At 44.6% G+C, this 21985-nt stretch overlaps 1 protein-coding gene and 1 long non-coding RNA gene across 2 annotated transcripts in view; one reads left to right on the top strand and one right to left on the bottom strand.

Moving 5' to 3' along the window:
- Window positions 1–186: 186 nt before the first annotated feature.
- On the bottom strand, window positions 187–7364 carry XPA (XPA, DNA damage recognition and repair factor). Its single transcript, XM_032675795.1, has 6 exons — window positions 7103–7364; window positions 6558–6686; window positions 4334–4439; window positions 2572–2737; window positions 1821–1938; window positions 187–461 (listed from the first exon to the last, which is right to left on the bottom strand). Exons 1-6 carry the CDS (start codon window positions 7278–7280, stop codon window positions 313–315), a joined length of 846 nt encoding a protein of 281 aa, XP_032531686.1. The 5' UTR covers window positions 7281–7364; the 3' UTR covers window positions 187–312.
- Window positions 7365–7639: 275 nt separating this feature from the next.
- The window catches only part of LOC116780599, a 33436-nt gene continuing 19090 nt past the window's right edge, over window positions 7640–21985 (top strand). Inside the window, exons 1-2 of the long non-coding RNA XR_004354529.1 lie at window positions 7640–8911; window positions 9553–9654. This is a non-coding gene — a long non-coding RNA (uncharacterized LOC116780599). The remainder of the gene's footprint in view (window positions 8912–9552; window positions 9655–21985) is intronic.

The following is a 21985-nucleotide window of genomic DNA, read 5'->3' as shown; positions in this document are numbered from 1 at the left end:
CAGCAGTGGAATGTTCACCTTCATTTCATCAGCATATCAAATACAATGATACAAACTTATCTTTTGGCCTAGCAGATACCAATTTTTGAACTGTTGCAAATGTGTTATATTCTACCCTAAGATCTAGCTTAAAAGCCAAAGCTTACTGTTCTGTACAGCGCTTCTTACAACTGAAAAATGTAACTCTTTACAGAATTTGGCAACAGCTTGGTCATAATTAGCATTTATTTGACTTTAATACAAAATACCATTAAAAACAAAACAAACAAAAAAAACCAAACACCAAAAAAACCCCCAAAGCCCAGATTAACGCTACATCTTCTCGTAAGTTAATTCATGGCCACATACAGTGCATGTCTTTTTATATGTGTCTTCATCTATGTTTTCTTCTGGTCCATACTCGTGTTCATGGATAGTAGCTTCTTTCTTCCACAAACTACTCCTCACAGCTCGGCGCAGTTCTAAACAGATATACAAGAAAATGTTAGGATTTTAATAAATCTTAAATAATGTTTAATAAAACTCAAGCTAACCACCTTTCTGAGGCCTACAGATGACAAAACGCTTGCTGCCTGTCTTCCATAAATTTTGGGCAAGTATCTGCTCTTGCAAGAACAAGCTCTGACTTGCCTGGCAATCCTCACCTTGTCTGCTCTTTTAAAGGCTAAGAACTACACTGGCATAGGATCTCACAGGCAAAGATTTTCCATCTGGACTAAGGACGTGTTGCTCACTGCCTTTTTACAAGAAGCCATTCAAAGGTATCCAAAAGCGGTTGGTGAAATGCAAAGGAAAAGTTTTTATAGAACACCTCATTTATTTTACATGACCAAGAGAGAGTCATTTTCATTCAGGTCACAGTGAGCCTCCCAAATGACTTGGCATTCTCTAAGCTTTATGCCCAATAATATGAGTTGCCTCTGCAGCATCTGCAGTGAAATCTGCAGGTTCTCCAGAGCGCACAGGCTGGCAGCAGAGCCCAAGATATCTTCCGGATGTTGCAAGCGAGCGGCAAGCATACTGAAGAGTAAAACGTGGTCACATTTCGAGCCAAGCCATTCAGACTGCAAACTTTGTCACGTTAAGGCCTGTACTTGCACTGAACTCTGGCACCTTGGCTACAGCCTGCTGCCAGTGCGTCTGTGCACAGAACACCAATGGCCCAGAGGGGTTATGGAGGCAGCCTCAAGTTCTGCCTCCTCCAGACAACACCAGTACACCCAGCTGGAGCTTTCTGCCCCCACAAGTGTGGACCCAAAGGGAAACAGGGATGCTACAGGTCACAAAGAAAAGTTCCACCCATCAAATACTCTCCTAAATACTAAGTTCTCAGGAAAAAACCCAAGGATAATGTGCAGTAAAGACAGCGGTGGGGAATGAAGTGAGCACTGCTGGGAAAAGACATTTTCTACTCTCATTTACAGTCACTCCACCCAAGGGCCTATCTATGACAGAAATGCCATAAAAACCTATGTCCTCCACAAGTCAAAAGAAACAGGAACAATCCATGGCACATTCTGGGTCATACCAAAAAATTAGAAGGACATCAAAATGAACCATCATAACTGATTTGTCACATCACGTCCACAGGACAATAGCGTAATTCAGGTTGGAAGGGGTCTCAATCCTACAGTCCAACCCTCTGCCCAAAATAGTCAGCTATGAGCTCACACCAGACTGCTCTAGTCTCATCTAGTTCTTGAAAAACTCCATTTTGCCACCCTGAAGACTTTCTCAGTACCTTAATCAGATACAGACACAGATTCAAACAAAACTGTACTTAATCTCAGGTACTGCAGTATATAACTTTAACCCTTTACCTTTAACCTTCTTATCAAACTTTTTCTGTTTCATCTTCTCTCTGCTGTCACGGCGGAGCTCCTTTGCTTCTTGCAATGCGTCTTCGCTACCCCACACTTCAAGTGAACGCTTGATTACCTACAGGATGGACATAAATGTCTTTTTTCCCCCCGAAATGATAAAAGTAAACTGATTTGCAAATTGCCAACCCAATCTTCTTCTGCCTCTGCTCTTGACCAACAAAATACTGCATTCCTTCCACAAGAAGAGGCAACACTGATTTTTAGTGTCAGCTGGATGTAACCTGGGACCTCCCTGGTTAGGCAGGACTGATGATAAAGTTAAACCCAGCTCTAATTTAGCACATATTTCACTAAAGCAATTGCATTCCTATAAAAGCAGCAAACAAGCAATGACGAGTCCTGGAAAATCCAAAAATCCACTTGCTTTTCCTGCTGCCTCTGAGGGCAGAGCTGTGAACACAGCTACAAGGGGAGCAGCAGCTGCCCCATGCACTTCAGAGTGGCACCGAAAGGCCACGTGCTTCACGACTTGGAATTGTGCAACCCACTGAAGCTGCGCTCCATGAGGATTTTCAAAATGCTCTCAAACACAGACATTTTCAAAAATCTGGACCACAACCATCTAACTCTAACAAGCTATGCATAACACACAGCTTTCACAAAATCATTCAGGTACCAAGTAACACCACTTTGGCTACCAAAGTTGTACAAAGCAAAAAGAGGTCTAAAATCCAGTAAGTTTCTATACCTGCAGTTTTAAATAAAGTTTCATTTCACCCCATCGTGAATTATGAGGGTTTTTCTTCACAATGAATCTGAGCACCGGTTCCCTCTTGTCTAAGTCACAGTCTTTAAGGAGATACTCTTCTTTTGCTTCTGTCCTTGTTATAAGCTTATGTTTATCTTCAACATCTCTGTAAGATGTAAAATAATGATGAGAAAGCTACACCCTAAAACCACAGGTTATTAACATCTAAGTCCCCATCCCTTTCAACATTCCTGAAATACAGGTAGCCCTAATCCCCTCTGGTTTATGCATGCAAATAACTTTGGATTCTGACAGTCTAGCTAAACTCCAGACTAGCTTTACTGAAACTGTTTAAAAATTATCCCATTTGAGCAAACACAGGCTGAGAAGCCTGCTCTTCTAGAAAGGCTCAACTTTCTTACTAGAGGGAGTAACTGAAACGTAAAATTAGTATGAAACGTAAAATTTTAGGTATTCCCCTAACCCAGACGCAATCCAAGAGGACAAAAGTATAAGTATCAGCCTGACACATGGTCAAGAGAGAAAGAATGTGTAATGTGATACAGATCACCTGAGAATATACACACTCCATATGCTTCTAGATCCTAGAAACTGATCAGCAACACAGAGCACTTGTTTCTATAATGCAAGACAGTAGGCAGAGGAACCATAACAGAGAGACCTTAAAAGATCGTAGCTTTTACCAGACAGATAATGAAAAATTGTAACCACAGCAGCATTTATGAGTTCATGGAAAAAATTACTTTTACGCAATCCTGACTGAAGTGCAACTTGAATTGCTTGAGCTGCCAAACGCTAAGTGCTAACAACGGTCATCAAGGAAGTACTGCTGTAAACGTACCTTTACTAGAATTCAAAGTTCACAGTAACAGCTACTTCACCAAGGAGACTCTAGTGTTCAGCTGTTCAGCTGCAGGAACTTAAGACGGAAGGAAAACTACTCCCAAGGCTTTAAGTCCTGTCCTTTATGCTGCAACTTCCAGAGACACCACTTCGCCTGCAACGCCTGTGAACTGTCTACACCATGTGCACACACCCAACCACTCCCTGCAGTAAAGGGGTTGGCTCCCAGAACCAACTCCAAGCTGCAATTTTTTTTTTTCATTCACCCAATTCACTCTTACACACATGGATGGCTCACTGCTGCAGTTGGTTTCATTGCCCTGGTTATCTTGATGGCCTTTGGAGCATTTTCTGTGTTAAAGATAAGAGCACAGAGACTACCTTCCGCTCAAGGTCGAACTTCTGCTTACCCTGCAGGCCAACCAGTAACCTCGCATAGGGGCCCTGCCCTTTGGCTGCTGTGCTCCCAGCCTGCTCATGCTGACTAAGTACCAACTCCACTCAGGTTAAATCACTAGGACCACAAACATGCTCCTCCTAATCCATGTTTTACTTGAGAGCAGGTACTTACTTCCATCAGATTTTCAACTGGCTGTAGTGTGCAGCCCGACATAACTTTTCACACTGACAAACGCACCAGCTGTTCCTATGACATGTCGTATGAAAAGCCACTGATGTCCCCTATCCTAAGGCAGGCTTACAAGACACTGCTGTGATTTAATTCCATAATGGAAAATACACAGGGCATCAGTCAACTTTACTTTTTTTATCTAAGTTACTGAAATGTCTCTTTTGATGACAGCCTTTTTAATAAACAGAATGACCGTAACTCACTGAATTATGGCCAGAAATCTTTTTATGTAAAATAGTGCTTCTCTCTCCTGATTATTGGTAATACCTGCAATTATCACATGTTGCCCAATCAAAGTGCTGCATAAGGTAGGAGTCCATGAATTCTTTGCCACAGTCTCCACAGATGAGATAGTCAAATTCTAGTACGGGTGCTAATGGAAAAAAATATTTTTTAAAGGGACTACAATGATAAAAACAAGCATCTAGAATTGGTATTACAGGCAATTTTACTAAAATTCACATTATAGCATTTTACAGACTAGTTTCACTCTAATAAGTTTTCCAGAATGATACAGTACAAATTTAAACCTGTTACCATACAATCCCATCTCTGCCGGTACGTTTCTGTTCTTGTTCGGGAGTTCAGTTTTAAGAACTTGATTTCAACATTCAAATGCACACATTTGTTTTAAACTTAGCCATTGTTAAAAAAAAAAAAAAAATTCCATTTCCCCACTAAGTACTTTATATCCCCTCCTTCCACTTCCTCTGTTCTGACCCTCCCAAAAATATGTCCTCATTCATAGAGGACACGCGGGTAAGAACACGAGGAAGCAAAGAAAGGGATGCATTTTAAAGAGGGTGGCTAGAGCAGGAAACTACAGGAGCTGCGCTGGCATTGTACTTCTCTCAGCCCTGCTCCAGTTTTTTTCCTAGCTCAGCCACACCTGCCTCTCCCTAAATGTGTTCAGTGGAGGCCTGGGGCAGTTGGCAAGGTTCTTGTCCGTTCCAGCTGGCAGAAACGGAGGTGGATGGCCAGAGAGCTGCTAGGAGTGGAATGGGGATGGAGCTCCACTACAATCCTCTCCCCAAGCCCTCTCAGCACTGCTCCAAGCCCAGACTCATCTCAGCGCCAGCCATCACTTCTGGGCGCATCCTCAACGGGCGGATCACCTCCAGCGTCATCACCATCTGCTTTATGTTCCACGGGACACCAAGAAACACCGATTCACAGAACAACAGCTATAAGGAACATTCTTTCAACGGTAACATTGGAGTTCTAGCAAAAAATTCACATTTCCATACAGTTTTGAGATCCAAAAGTAAGGCAGTGCTGTGGAATTTTAAGAACACCTGAAGCAGAAGATTAATGGTTGACATGCAGCACCATACATTTTAATTGCGTTTGCATTTATAGCAGATCTGATCCAGCAAAGTCGACATTTTATGTAAATTCCGTCCTACTAGCGACAGCCGGATGCTCAGTACTTCACACAGTCATTTCATCCTCTTACATCACATTCCATCATTTAAGGCAGTGCTCCCGAACACGAAGACATTTTATTAAGACAATGACGTTATGAATTACACAGCAAAAAATACCCCCCCCGTGCAAAGGCATCCCAGATCTACTTTAATTTATTGTTAAACGTTAGCCCATCAAAAGAAGCAGGGCTGCTAATTGTTTACACTGCTAATGAAAGCTGGTGCTCATTTCTAACAAAGAGATACACTGCACCAACAGCCCCGCAGCTGATTCAAGCAGAACAAAGCAAGACAAAGACAATCCCAGAGAAGAAAGTGGATCTATTTTGGGACCCTTACTTCTCCGTTTGCTTTTTTGGGGGGGAGAATATCGCAAGGCAACGTGCTGAAATTCTCCACCGAACGATCGGTAACTTGGCGCCAGCACGTTTTATAACGATAAAAGCTGGCACTGCAGCAGCGCTCCGGTTTTGGCACAAACCACATCAACCCCAAAATTCCCAGAACCGACGAAGCCGCGCAGGTTTACTGTAACGTCGGTCTAAAAATTCTAACTCTAATTCTAATTTCCCCGTTTATAGGAGGAAAAAAAAAATTAAAAACGTGCTATACCCAAGGGCACTGGCTGTGTCCCACTTCCGCGGCTTAAAATTCTTCATTTTTAATTACCGAGCCGATTTAATGCTATAGCCGATTTAATGCTGAAAAGAATCGGACGCGCCACTAATCGAGCACATCCAGAAAAACGTGTAAAAGAGGAAGAAAGGGAAAAAAAAAAAAAAAGGGAAAAACTAAAAAAAAAAAAAAAAAGAAAGAAAAGACGGTAAGAAAGGAAGGTAAAAAAGCCCGGGAAAAAAAAAAAAAAAAAGGGCGCCCATCCATCCATCCCGCCCTGCTGGCGCGGCCGGAGCCGGCTCACTGTCGCCCCCGCGCCTTCCTGCCCTCCCCCGCCAGCCCCGCGCACGCGGTGGCGACGCCTCCTCCCGCCGCCTCCCCCGCCAAACGCCCGCCGCTCCCTACAGGCTCTTTTTTAATTTTTTTTTTTTTTTTTTTTTTTTTATTACCGGGTGTGTGCACGATCCTCTCGCCGGCCTCTTCCTTCTTCTCCTCGTCCTCCTCCTCCTGTTCCAGGAAGAATCCCCCTCCCGTGTCCACGACCTTGGGGAGGGCCCGCGCCCGCGCGCCGCCGCCGCCTGCGGGAGCACAAACGAGGCGGGCGCTGCGTTAAAGCGCCGCCGCCGCCGCCGCCAGGGGGCGCGCGCGGCCGCCCCCGCCGCGCCGCGCGCGCGAGGCGGGGGGCCGCGCGGAGAGCGCGCGCGTGCGAGGGCCCCCCCCCTCCCCCACACGTGTGGGGGGGAGGGGGGGCCCTCGCGCGCCGCGGCGGCGGATTCTCCCCCCCACCACCACCACCTTCTTCTTCTTCTTCTTCTCCTCCTTCTTCCCGCCGCCCCCCCCCCACCACCACCACGCCGCCCCCGCCGCCTCAAGCACAGCGGCGCCCCCCCCCACCCTCACCCCTCCCCTGCCTTTCCCCTCCCGAAATCCCCCCTGAAAAAAAGAGAAAAAGGGGCGCGGGGACTCGCCCGTTCCGCCGCCGCCGCCATCCGACCTGCGGCAGGGTAGGGCCGGGCCGCCAGCCGCGCCTGCCGCAGTGCCAGCGCCCGCTGCCGGTTCCGCTCAATCTTCGCCAGTGCCGCCGCCGAGAGGTGCGGCCGCTCGCCCGCCGCCGCCGAAGCGTCCTGGTCGTGGTCCTGGTCGCGGTGCGGGGCCGGGGCCGCGCCCGCCATGGCGGCGGCGGCGGGAGCGGCGGAGCCCCGCGGTCCCCCCCGCTCCGGCTGCCGCTCTCGCCCTTCCCCTCGCCGAGCCGCCGCCGCACTGCGCCTGCGCAGGGCGAGGGGCGGGGGTGGCCACCGAAGGGGCGAGGCCGCCCGCGCAGGCGCGGAGCCGCCGCCCCGCCCCCTCCCCGCGCGCCGCCAGGGCGGGGGCCCCGCCCCGCCGCCGCCGCGCGGGGCGCGCCGGGAGGGCGCGCGTGGGGGGAGGGGAGGGGGGGGCGCGCGCGCTGCTCGGCGGCGGGGCGGGGCACGCGGCCCGCGTGGCGCGCGGGGGGGGCGAGGGGCGCGCGCGGGGCCGGGGGGGGGGCCCGGAATCGGAGCGGGGGGGGGCGGCGGGACCGGCCCCGGGATCCGGATCGGGATCGGGGTCAGGATTGGGACCGGCATGGCGGACCGACGGGACGGGGGGGCGGGGGACTGGGGGAGGGGAGTAGATGATGACCCTGCGCTTTCCGCACCGTCCCCCGCCTCGGGCCCGAGCGGCCCCGTGGAAAAAAAAAAAAAAAAAAAGCCATAAATCCCGCCCCGCCCGGCAGGAATTCCTCAGCAGCGTCACCCAGCAATGCCCCTTTTGTCCGCCCGGCCCGGCCCGGCCCCGCCACAGCCCTGCGCAGGGCTGGTACCCGGCCGGAAACGGCCCCGGCCACGTTTTCTGCCCAGAAAACTGCTGGATCCCTGTCCCCGTTTGTGCTCCCGCTGTTCGCAGCCCCCGGTGATCCCAGCCTCGCTCGGCACCGGGAAAGAGAGCTTTCCGACCGAAATCCCCGTCCCTGCCTTTCATGGTCGCGCGTGTTCGGCGCAGGATAAATGGAGGCTGCAGCCTTCCCTATAGACGAGGGGCGCGCAAATGGCTTTGTCATGCAAATGTGGCTCTGAGCCACCTTCTTGTAAAGCCACTTAATGCCGAGCAGCCAGTGATCCTCGCCCGCCCGTCAGGCAGCGCCTGCCCTGTCCTTGAAGGAACGGAAATGGAGGCACTGGCACAGATGCGTGGTCCCTGCCTCCATGCTGGATCGGGATGACCTCACAGCGCAGGGAGAAGCCTCCCTCCCCTTCCCCCACAGAGGTCTCTCTCTCTTCCGCGAAACTAAACTAGTTTCCTGCCAGCCTTTCCCTGCTGCTCCCGGAATACCTCCCCTGTTCCTCTCCGTTCAAACGCCCGGTAATTACCTGCATGTACTGGGTTTCTCCCGTGTCCTGAAACATTTTATTTCCTTTTAGCATGTCGTCCTCGCTTGGCATTAACTTTCGACAACAGCCAGCAGAGTGTGCTGTGAACGCTGTGAAAAGAATATCCTGCTTCTGGGAAATTTTTATATATTTACATATATGTACAGAAATGCAGATGAAGACATTTTAAGTGGTTCTAATACTTGCACGGGTGGTATGTAGTTCCTCCCATCAATTAAAATACTTCTCTTGTCGCAGATCACACAACCTCTTCCTTAAAAATTAATAGCCAAGTCATACTAAACCGTCTGCTTTCAGCAAGATTGCTTTCCAGTGTTTGTATAAAGTTGGAAAAGTGCCACAATGGAGATGTCCAAATACCTTTCACAGTCAGAGAGAAGGATCTAGAACACAAGGTATTTAATAGATGAAAATGCAAATCATTACCCCAGCCTACAGGAAGTGGCTTATGCAATTATACAGTATGAGCATACATTTCTCCAACCTCGTCACTCCCTCCTTTGGACTTACTTAGTGACAGTGGAGTTACAAACAGATTAATAAATACGTTAGAAATAAGTGAAATAAAAGAAGATTCAAGAAAAGTGTTTACTAGATGACTTGGAAATGCAATTGTTTGCTCGAAAAGCAAACACGCATATGCTTGTGTTCCTTGTATTATTCTGGTGTCAGTTTCTTTTTCCTTGCTTTGTAGGAGCAGACATTTAGGGAGGAGTGAACTTTTGAGTTGTGCTTGTGGGGTAACAAATAGTTCTGTATCATTCACAAACTAAAACTGCATTAAAGCAAAGCCAAGTATGAGACCCTGTGGAAGGGTTTTTAAGGGCAGAAGGACATTGTTGTTATGCAACAAAACTGGAATTAGGATTAAAAGGAAATCAGAATACATAAACAAAAACAAATTCAGAAGCAAGGCATTCGAATAAAATTGGCTGTGGGCTGCAACTATCTGTGCAGTGCAGTTAGTGCTTTATTAAGTGAAACTGTTTTAGAAACATATACTAGAGGTTTGTTTGAGATTTTTTCTTTTTCACAGGATCAGTCTGACTGGACAATCAAAGCAGAATATTCTCCCCAGCTCTGCTTCTGATCAGAATGAATCAAATACAGCGCTCCTAATTTTCATGGTCGTGAGAAGGTAATAAAACTAATAGTTATGTATTAGCAAGGCGTTACAAACTATTTCATATGCACTGCTCTGGTCATGCAATAATACTCATGCTTAATATTGAGCACACGTGGCTTAACAGGTGCACATGAGTTAATAATCATAATGGTATCTGTGTTTTATGCAGTTTTTCGGGTGCTGTATGCCAAGTAATACCAAGTATTGCTTGGCTGCTGGTAGCCATATATTAGAAGGTAGACTGTTAATTGGCAAGCATAGACATGCATTATTTCATAGCCAGAGACCAGCACCAGTGAGTAGTCGAGCACAAGGAGGCAGCTAAGCAGTGCTTCACAATTCATCACTCCCATGGAGGAAACAGCGAGCAGCAAGATGAGAAGTTTGCTGACTCTGCAAAACTTTTTTAAGTTAGCAGGATGGAGGGTCATTTGTAAAGAACTGAGGGTGATTAAGCAGTAAAAAATAGATTAAATACAGGGTAGGTAAGTGCAAGATGATGTGTGCACAGAAACCTAGTCCTAACTTCACGTAAAAGACCGGAATACCTAAAATGGTTGCTGCCACCCAGGAGCGAGACTTTAAGTATGTATGGCCTGCATGAACATCAGCTTGGTGTTTGGAAAAAAGCACATTTTAAGGAAAGGGACAGAGAACAAAAGAAGGACCATATTTATGGCAGTCCAGAAATCTGTGCTGAGTTTGCATGATGAACACTGTTTCCCGCTGGGTTTCCTGCTTTTTAGAAAGAAAATGTTGGAACTGGAAAAGAATAACAAGGATGCTTAGCTGTCTGACTTTGTGTCCCTTGAAAGCGACAATTGAGTAGGATTGGCATTCTCTCTCAAGAGGGAGGATACCTGAGGCCTGTTACATCCTAAGTAAGTTGGAGAGGGTGGATGGTGACTGACTTTTTGAGTACAAACCACCAGATTTGTGATAATGGGAGCCAGGCCTTAAATAAACAAGAGGAGATGTTCTTCCTGCAGTGTATTTCTGAATGGCACGTTGGGTACTGGGTGTTTCTCTGGGGTGCAGTGCAGGGAAGATTGGACAAGTATTAGGAAGAGGCTGTGTTGAGAGTTAATGAATGAACACCCCCTCACACTCAGGAAATTCCCAGAGCTAAAAGCAGTTGGAAGCTGTGGGAGTGCTGCAGAGAAGATATCATGTGTTTGCCTTGCTTTTCCTCTTCCTTTGACGTTGGCCTGTGGCCTGTGGTGGAAACAGGATGTTGGACTGAATGAGTTCTTCATCCGAGGCAATGCACCTCTTCCTCTGTGTTCATGGAGGATCACGCTGAAACACCTGGAGCCACATAATAACATTAAACCTGTGTGATGGGGTTCTTTCAAACCAGACTCAATGTTCATCTGTACTCAGAGTATTATAGAGCAACTGCTGGGCTACCTATTTCTGTTTTGCCTCACGATACACTTATATCTCTGTGTCCACAAAGTCTTACTAGCAATATGCATACAGTTGCATTGTAGTTGCATACCCACAACCAAACCATCTTTTTGTCCTTCCTCAGTTGAAAACATTTGTTCCACGAGGAGCAGACCTAACGGTCTTACTTTTCTATGACTTTTTCTTTGGAAGGAGCAGCTATGAAGAAAAATCTCTTTACCCCCTCCCCCCTCTCCCTCTCCCTTTGTTTGGTGGTTCAGGTGATAGCATCAGTTTTAGCCACACTTGAATTCAGTAGCCAGCAACTGACCAGCTAATACACACAGGCTGTTGGGCCGCTGCCTCTTAGCATGACTAAGGCATTGGATTTTGTCCAGTGATTTCAAATGCTTTTTGAATGGGAGAGAACAGTTCAATTGTGTCCTTAGGGATGTAAGACAAAAAACTACCATGCCCTTTGTGATTTTATTCTCATCAGAGTTTTGGTTTCATACACCCATTTCTTACGTTACTTAAATAAATAAATGGAGAAGTATTGCTGGCTTCTTGGTGAAAAAGAAGCACGTGACCTATGAAAAACGGAGTGAACTTGTTAAAACCAGACAGTGCACCTGCTTGGATTTGTATGTTCTCTCTCTGAATTCACCTATGCTGTAGCTCGAGGATCAGGAAATACACAGTGAATCATCCTGTTGGACAGAATGGGACATGCAGAGTAAATTAAGTTTGTCATATCTCCATGAGATTTTCTCCTTTGCTCACTACCTGTAGGAGGGGATTTTCTTAGTAATGTGACCTGTCTTCATGCTCCATTTATTGTACCCCAATTGATGTATGTAATCTTGGTTGAACAGACAGATAATGGGGTAAACACGTAAAGTGTTGAATGCCTGAGCAACAGATCTGAAAAGAACAGGTAGGCAAGAACCAAAGTGCAAATGTTTAGAGACAAAAATCGGCATTCTTCTCTGACAGGAGATCTTAATGCAAGTTTGTTATCATTTTCTCCTTACAGGAGATGACAAAATGTGAAATTAAAGTGTAAATATCTTTTATTTGCTAGCCTTGTATGTGACTTTTCTGTTTTATTCTCTTTACTGAATAGGACTTTAATATATTTGCTTTTAATATCAATAAAAACCACTGGTTTCATATCTGTGAACAGGAAAGTGTCAAGGCATGATGAGAAAGTGCTGCTTTTTACCGTTTCAGAGATTGCTACAAAGCTGGCTACACACTTTTGTGGTTGACTGGCAATCCAGAAAGAGAAATCCTCTTTCAGTATTTTACCAGAAAAGACTCATCTTTCTCTTTCGTGCACACAAAGAGTGGGAAACCATGTCCAAACAGCAAACAAGTTCTGTAACTGTGGCATGGCAGCCTTGACGATTTGGTATCTTCAATACAAAGCATAAAACCACTGGAGGAAAATACTTCCTTTTTTCTGAAACTAAGGTACTGGGATTATTCTTGCCCCACCAGAAATGGGCTTCGAAGACCTGTCTCAACTGTAATAAAGTCGAACTATTCAGGTTTTGGGGCCTTTTTTCCAAATATGCAAGGCTTATCATGTGTAGGAATATTCACATATCACGTAAAAGGAACCTATATATTGGCACATTTATTCTCCCTCTCAGTATTCCTATCTGGACAGTTACTTAATCCATGCAAGAACTTTCCTGTAGCAACTAGAAACATTCAGAAACTTTGCCCAAGGCTTTTGTCACTTTGTCTTTTTATTTAGAGGATGTCGAGCATTTGTGAGACAGAAAATAGGTACATCATCTGTTATATTAATCCCCAAGACATGAACTCTAGCTGTATTGAAGGTGAAAGACTGAGTGTTCTGGAGGAAAGTGTAAAATTCTGGCCTTCCTGAAGTATTTAAGGAGATGGGAAAGTTAAGTATGTAAGAAGAAATTCTTCAAATTTCTGCTTTATATCATTCAGTGTATTATACTTTTTTTTTTTTTAAGCTATACCATAAAGAGATTTATTTTTTTACTATAGCTTCCAAGGCAGCCTGACTTGTTCCTTGTGAGAGTAGCTGGAAGGGAGAACCATAAAACGGCTGACAAAGTCTCACGTAGCAAGAAAATCATATCCCAGTTACCAGGATTTAAGCAAGATAAGTCTCTTCTGGTCCTTGCAAATCTCTACAAAACATTTTGATGCCATTGTCCACAGGTTTGATCAGATCTCTCTTTCCAATTTGTTTCCCTAATGTTAGCTGCAAACATATGATAAGTGCATCTCACAGTGTTGTCCATATGCACCACTAGGCCTGTGACCAGTTCAGGCTGCTGAAGCACAAAAGGAGAAGGAGAATGTGGAATTGATCCTAATGACTGGACCATGCATTTTAGGTTCACACCAACCTCCCTGTGAGAGAAATACAGAGTCAGCATGTGGCTTAAGCCCCCTAGGAATGCAGGACCAGTGGGAGGTGCTTCTGAGGGACTGAGCCATCTACAGAATTTGAATATTGAACATAATCCTGATGCATCCTCTCAACATGACCAGAAAATAGTTTCTGATCAGGGTCTTCACTTGCTACCTAGATTTCTTCAGTGAATTGATTTTCTTGTCTTATTTTTGCTTCCCCTCCTCCCCCCCACCACGGGAAAGCTTGGCTTTGCCTTTCCAGAAAGAAGAACACTGACCACAACAATTTAACATGTGACATTAACTGATTTCTCTTTTGGAACAGGGAAAAATAGATTCCAAAGGTTTTAGTACCTGTGATTAATTTGAAAGTGTTCATAAGTGAAGTAAAATAAAAAAAATTGCTGATGCCCCTTTGAGACGTTTGTTACATTCCTGCGTTACTTCCCCTTCATCCAAATGTTTCTGGCTAAGCTGTTGAAGTCAAACTTTTGCGTAGCAGCAGCAAGGTAAAACCAGATACTCCCTTTTATTTTTGAGATTGGTTTGCTCTCTTTCAGAATTTGCTTTCTTTGTAGCATAGGTACACTGAGCTTTGCCATTCGATAGTACTTTTTTTTTTTTTTTTTTTTGGAAGAGCGTGATATGTCCACATATTGCTCATAGCTTGGGAAGTTCTTTGTGAAGAAAAATAAATGAGAGGGGGGAAAAAAAAAGTCTTTTTTCTCTTTCTGACCAGATTTAGGATCTAGTTAGTGATTTTCAATCTAGTTAGTGATCTAGTGACACGGCACTTTTGTTGCAAGAGACTGCACTTCCTTGCTTTTTGCTCAGCCAGGGTTTACTTCACAACAGTGGTCAACAGGTCCCAGTTTTCAACATCCCCTCTGAATCTGGAGGCAATTAAACTGTTCACCATCAAGTGAAAGTATCCTCACCTGTCTAGGAAAGCATCCTGTCTAGCACTTGACTGTTCCCTGACTGAGATCTGACACACTCACCTGCCAGCCACTGCAGCTGATGCACCACTGGTACAGTCCAATGCCAGGTGGGATGTGTTACTCTCTCATGAGTCTGCATGTGCTCTGTCTCTCTAGGGTGTGTCTGCATGGTTAAACTCAACCAGCTTGAATTTGATCTGTCAAAGTTTGGATCTTCCTCAAGCCCCATTTTTTCATTTCTTGTTTTTCCAGTTTGGGGGGAGGTGGGGGTTGTGGTTCTGAATGTTGCGCATTTTCCTAAATTATGTTTGAAATATTTTCATGAGTTTCACCTTTTTTTTTTCTTTTCTTTTCTGAGAAAGCAAAAAAAGCAGAGTTGGTGAAGTCCCAGCGTCATCTCACACATTCATTAACTTCTACCTCGGAGTCCCACTGAAGTCTGAAAGTGCCTGTACAAATCACCTCAAAAATCCCTGGACTTGGACTCTTTATCTGCACTAGCCACTCCATCTCTTCTCTGAACTATGTAATTTCTCATGGTACATTCAAAAGTACTGGAATACTTTATAACCAATGTCCTAATTTCCTGAGACTGTCCCTGCTGTTGTCCATAGAAGTGGCGTTCTAGGACATTTTAGTGCTGTGTTGTACAACCTCAGTTTTTTCCCTAATACCCTGATAATCTGAATACTTTCCTTTTTTGTGTCATCATTCCACTAACTGACTTCACAGTGCTACTTCTTACTTTTCCCAAAGCGTTTGCTCAGAATTACAGTAATTACACTGCAGTAATCTTGTATACAACATAAAATGGTCCTAACTCAGGGAGAATCCTGGCTGCAAATTTCCTCATACGGGACATTGGTTCTCTTGACTCACACGTTTACGTGGCAAATCCCAAAGGGCCCATCTGGTAAGTAGTATGCTCTCATGGTAGCGGATAACAAGTTTTAGTTACTGACTTGATCATGCAGTATGATGATTAAATTTAGATCAGTGTGAAACTAATATGATATGGCAAATTCTTGTGCTGTGGTACATGTCTAGGGGGTGTGTTTGGAAATTAAATGCAGACAAAGCATGCTTGCTGACTACTTGGCACTCAAGATATTCTTCCTAATCTGCTTTTGTAAAGACTCGATCCAACTGTCTCTTAACTTTGACAGTTTCTCATGCTGTAACTCTCATATAGCCTAACTAAAGCTAATTTGACTGAAGCTGCCATAAGTCACCCATACATTTCCCCCTACTACTTGTGTTCTGATGGTGTTTTATGTTTAATGACTACCAGATACTAATTTCTCTATTCTAGTAAATGCTATACTTAGGAATCTTAAGAAAAGCTGTGGTTAAATGGGAAGTCTTCATGTTTCATCATTGCTGCAGAGAAGTGAAACAGATCTGTAAAAAATGTAAAAAATTACTCACTTTTACAGTAGCCACATTGCTTTTGTCTCAACAGAGCTTTATGCAGCTGTACATTAATTCCATCCTCTGTAATAGTTTGTGCTAAGTTCTCTGGTATGGAGGCCAGACTTACTGCTCTGTCATTTTTTGTATCCTACCTGAAGGTTTCCTTGCCAATTTTGAAAATGGCAGCCTTAAGCTGCATGAAGTGTTAAAATATTTTTATCAATTGCATAGAATTTTTGGTGACTAAGCGAGATAAAACCTTGCAGTTGTGCCTGTTAGGCGGGTATAACATGAATAACGTACAGCACCTCCATGTGCATTTTTAAATAAACTGTCTGGGCACAGTGTTGGCATGACAAAGCAGATACATTAACAGCTTACCATAAAAGAGTAAATTAACATCTGTGATAATGACCACAAGAGGGTGCTCTTAATTACTGTTCTGTGAATGCTGTTGGACTGTCATCCTCAGAATCAACCGGACAACTAAGTTTAACGCTTATAAAAAATAAAATGAATTAGTCATAAGTGGAATCTAGCTAAGTTATTTGAAACTGACCATTACGCTTGGTCATGTAATCCCCACCCAAATACACTTTCCTCTAACTTGAAGCTAAACCTGACAATATCTTCAGCTTCTCTTTAATGTGTTAAAGAGAACATTAACACAGCTGTAAGAATAGTAAGAATTTTGAATTTTCATTTATTTTAGTTACAAGTCTCACACCTACAAAGTACACAATAAAATGTTTAGTATTTGATACAAAAGCCAATTTCCAAATGAAAAGACGTCCAGGTCTTTTCCAATAAAGAAAAAGAATTTCAGTGTTTGGTACTGCAAGGGCTGCAGTTGGATTTTTGCACTGAACCACCTATTGCAAAAGGCATCGATTTGCCTTTCCATCTTCTTAGTAATTTAATCAGTGAAGTTGGACAAGTAACTTGCTGCTGCGTTTTCAAAGACACCTCATTTTCCAGGTCCCAGAATCTGACATTTTTATGTGAGTTTTATGCCTCTGTTTCCCTGTGTGTAAAATGAGAGTATATCCACCTTGGTTTTAAAATGCCAGTGAAATTCCTGACAGAGAGCAGATGTGGTGTTAGAGTGGCACTTCCCACTTGACGGCCAGTGAGTGGAGTGCGTGTGTTAAACATGATTCCATACACAGGTATATATAATACACTTGGTTCCAAATGCAGAGATCATGCTGCTGTATTTGCACACACATCACTAACCTCTTGTGGCAGTTTGTGCTGACACCATAACAACCTCCAAGCAGACCACCCACCCTGCAGTGCAGGAATGCATTTTGCACAGTTGACAGACGTTTGGGTTGTTTCCTTTTTTCTTTTTTTTTCTTTCTCTTTTTTTTTTTTTTAATACTGTTCCTCTGAATCTATCGTTTACAGAACAATAGACTCAAAAAATGGTAGCAACATGCAATTTTCTGTGTGTTCATGCTGCTGACAAAAGAGCATCGAGACTAAAAAAAAGAGATTTTTGCCTCAGTAGAAGTTGAAGCTGGTGAGATTTACTCCCGCCATAAGTCACACTGCAGTTTTGAATGAGGCAGCCAGCTTCTGGCTGGTTCTTTCTCTCTTTCTCTGAAACTGAAAGGAGGCAGCCCTGAGAGGCACAGCAACTGAGTTGAAAGCTGCTGAATTAACCCAAACCACAGCTCTGTTGTTGAAGCATATTCCCCAGACTTTCTTACCAATATTTTAAAACCTACACAAACAGATGAGCAAAGTGCATCCTTTCTGTGCACTCCCCAGGGCAAACAGTGGTGTGCCCCTCTGTAGTGGGTACGAGTTTCAGTCAGCACAGAAGTCTTGTGTAAGTCATGGGCACATAATTCAGTGTTCTTAAGCTGGCAGTGATGACTGTCCCATGATCTCTCTGTTGGGAGTGCCTATCACCACCAGTGAAGACAGGTGCTAGCAAGGTGCTACAAGACCACATAAAAGATTAGGGGCACAGTTCTAGTAAAAATCTCTGGATACCTGTCAGAAGCAAGGAACCAATTAAATAAAGAGAGCCTCCTTTGGTTGTCCTCCTGCTGGCTCACAGGATCCTAACTTTCACTTGGAATCCTTACATTAAAATCACAGAATCACAGAATGAGTCTGCTTGGAAGGGTCCAACCTCCTGGCTCAAGCAAGGTCATCCTGTGGATTTTGTCCAGACAGTTCTTGAATATCTCCCCTGAGGGAAACTCCAAACCCTTCTATCATCGTCTATAGAAAGTGTCTCCCTCATGGATTGTCATGCGTCATTTGTCTCGCTTCATGACCCAGCTTAGTTGATTAGCAGTGTGTAGTCCAGCTTATGAGGAGAAGCAGACAACCACTCAGGATGAGTATAATTTCAGTGTAGCCTTTCTTAAATTTTGGAGACCTCAGTATCCGGAGAGTATCTCTAGAACCAGGATTTCTAAGCAAGTCCCCTTTTTCCCATGCAGAAATTTTGTCCAGGCCAAAAACCAGAATCTGGGCTGTTTGTGAGTGTCTGGTACACTATTCAAACAGTAGTGCTGTGTAATGCAGCAGTAATCTCTGAAGGCATAGCCAATATCCACTCATCCTGAATGGCAACCACGACACATGTGCAGGCCTATTTTTTGTGTGTACAACCAGTGAATCCAAAATTGCCTGAAAGCTGCAAAACCTTGGCTCACGGTTTCTGTGGGTCAACTACTTATGCTCAGACAGCACACAGGTAAAATCCTCCTCTGTGTGTGGTTGGTAAATCCAGTGTGTGTATGTAGTGTTCCCTGTGGAATTGCTGCACATCACATATGCCTTGAGATGTCATCTGGTAGAAATCTGGAAGCCTTACAGAGAAAGTGTTGTTGATTACTATGTTATTACCCCCAACTGAGAGTTTGACTGAGAATGAAAAATCCTATGTCAGATTTCTGCTTGAGGCATTTTGTCTCCAGCCACATAAAGGATCTTTCAAAAGATAACAACATTTGACCACCACTGTGACACTGCAGTCTACACATTGCTGGGTCAGTTTCAATTACTTCTGGGCCCTCCATCTGCACAGAAAGAGCAACTGATTTGAATTTCTTCATTGCAAAAGGGCAAGGCAAATGTACATCATTTTGCCTGCTTGACTAGTTAGATGTGGCCCAACTCAGTGCATTCATTGCTAAAGAATTAAGAGATGTGCCAGAAACAGGAGAAATAAGTAAGACAGAAGAGGGACATGCTTTGAATTGCTTTCATATTTACATTTTCAGTCAGTGAAGAAACACATGGATAGCATATCCAGAATTCCACAAAGCCCTGTCAGAGGTCCATTCTGCTTCCTAAGGTTTACTGGTAGTGACAGAAGATGCTATTCAGGTCTTGTCAGTGTTGCAATAATTTACTCTTCCTTTCCTTTCCACCAGGAAGAGCAAATTACAGACAGAAGGGGGAGAAAGAGAGCGATAGAAAGAGAAAAATAATATTGATGTTGTTTTTGAGAAGATGGAGGTGGATTTTCATTTTCAACAAGTGTCTCTTTTTGAGTGATGATTTTGCTCACCTCTTGCAGCTGTGCAAAAATTGTCATCTAAATTGGTCCTTTAAAATGTCCATGGGACTGTTATCTGGGGTCCATGGGAGACTGATACAGATGATACAAACTTTGTGTCTTAGGAAGGGCTGAATCCAGGAGCTGCCCATTTCTCTCCTTTAAGGGTAAAGTGAACCACTTTCCAGTGTCCACTTAAACCCATGCAGGACAACAGGAAAATTGGCTGTTCCCACCTCTTTTATGTGGGCCATAGTTCCTCAGGGCAATGAAAATGGTGCTGTGTACCTGGAGCCTGGTGTACCTGGCCTAGTGTGGCACTGAGCTTGGGGAGAACTGGTAGTGATGCTTTTGTTTAAAGACTAATTAGAAACAAGAGAGATTTCTTCTCTTTTCTTTAAACCGTTTGAGAATTCCCCAGAGGGCAGCAGATAAAGGCTGCTACATGCAGGATTCTATGGCTTCCTGCCCTTGCCATGGATAAAGCAACACCTGTGACATCTGTGGGAGTCACTATTACAGATAATCCCTCAGCGAGGTAGTCAGAAAAGTGGATGAAGGTGCTTCAGCATGTGTGCCAGGTACAGCTCCTCCCTCATGCATATACTTTCCAATACTGCAGGCAAGCAGCAGTGCAGAGGTGCTGTGTGAGTCAGGGAGCTCACGGCTGAGCACTGAACCACCCATGAAGTTTGTGAGTTGGTGTCTCAATCATGCATGGAAGATGCTGTTCCCCTGTCAAGAACACTTACGTATTTGATTATACATGGATGATCAGTTCTGGCTTGCAAGGCTGGTCACACTGGATGGAGTATGGTTCCCAAAATCTGATGAAGATTTGTGTCAGGAGACATCTCCAGAAGTTTTCAATACATCCCAGTGTGCCCAGCAGGGCTCACCACAGCACTAGGTCAGGTAGCTCAGGCCCTCATCTGTTTGAGTGCTTGATCTCTTCAAGGATAGAGATCCCACCACCTTTCTGCGGCCTGTCCTGGGGCTCCGCTGCTCTCACAGGAAAGTTTTCCCCTCACTTCCAAACCTTCTTGCAACTTGTGCCCCCAGGGCCTTCTGCCCTGTCACTGGTCACCTCTGAGATGAATCAGGCTCTGCTTTCTCTGTAATGCCCTGTAGGCAGTAGCAGACTGTAACTAGGACCCCCTTCAGCTGTCTCCTTCCCTATGTTTTGCAGAATGGATTCAGCTGAGCACATCTCTGTAACACAGTCAAGGATAAGTTAATCTCCAGTGAGGATCTGACAGCAGGCAATGTGAAGGCAGGGTACATTTTCTTTAGAAGGCATGAGGCAAAATGATGACTGGAAGTCACTGTGGCTAGTTTTTAATGATAGCAGTGATGATTTAATAATGCATGAGGATGAAGTGGGACAAAAGAGAGGTGTAACTCTCTTTGAGTGGTTGGCTGCCCCAGCACAGGGTCTCATGCTCTTCTTTAGTCAGCATTAAAGTTTGGCCCTGCTTTCTGCTCAAGGTATGTTCCTCCTGACCACAGCAGTATTTGCTTTGGTGAATTTTGTCTTGTCCTGTTGTCTTGTCCATCCACTTCTGTGAGTTTGTCTTGTGGGTTTTTAATCCCGGCAAGACTGCAGGATTAAAATAACTAGCAATAATGGGTAACACAGCTGCACTGTGTATGGTTAGAAGAAATTCTTCCTCTGGTTGAATGTAAAGCTGCCTTCTGCTAGTTTTGGTTTTTTCCTCTTTGTTCTTGTACTGAGAGACACATGAGTACCAATTGCCTATTGACCTTCTCCTTGCCCCTCACCACTGATGGGATCTGCTTTCACTCTAGTCATCTCTTTTCTAGACCACTATGTCATGATGTAGTTGGCTATTCATTACTTCTCATCATCTTCCCAATATCTTTATGTCCTTTTCCAGTTCTTCCATCTCCTTTATGAGCCGGGGAGATAAGGGTTAAATATTACGCAAGTGGAATTGTAAGAGGCATGTGAAAGAGGAGACTTAAGAGGAGGTGTTTAGATATGTTTACCAAGGAGGAGAGAACCAGATGGTTGCTGGTTGTTTAAGTAATGTTTTCTTTGATTGTCTGAAGGCTTCTCAATGACGTAGGCAAAAATTATGACCTGGACAAGATTTTACCAGCACCACTAGTCACCTTATCCTTTGTACAGGCCCTGGTCCTTTAGGCATCTTCAGTGAAGGTCCTAGTGGGTGTTGTGACCATTTCCATGTTACCTAATTTGTTGCCTGCCAAGATGCATTTGGAAACACAGACAGTCCCTTTACCTGCCCCAAGGAGGAGAACTATATACTTATGAGAGCACTTTTGAAGAATTCCCTTCTTTTCTTTCCTGTCTGTAATGGTCAGAAGGTACTGTTTCAAGGTGGCATCTGAAAACTCACTCATTTGCCACTGGGAGGTTAACACAGACTGTACCACAACTGCCTCACAGGTGTATTTGGAGATGTTTTCCATATTTGTTGCCAGGGCCAGTTTCACAATCCAGACTGATGCCATGTGTGCACATGATTTTGTCAGGTTCAGGTGTTGAGATGAGGCAGGGCATTCCAGTGATGGTCTCTAAGGCAGGAGCACCCATGAGAGTTACTCTACAATGGGACTATGAAGACTGGAAAGTAGAAGAGGCCCTTTAAAGGTGATGTGACCCATGAAGTGAGGCTGCTGG

The sequence above is a fragment of the Chiroxiphia lanceolata genome, chromosome Z, assembly GCF_009829145.1.
Source record: "Chiroxiphia lanceolata isolate bChiLan1 chromosome Z, bChiLan1.pri, whole genome shotgun sequence".
Lineage (NCBI taxonomy): Eukaryota > Metazoa > Chordata > Aves > Passeriformes > Pipridae > Chiroxiphia > Chiroxiphia lanceolata.
The sequence above is the reverse complement of the archived record's forward strand: the minus strand, read 5'-3'. Positions and strand labels throughout refer to the sequence as shown.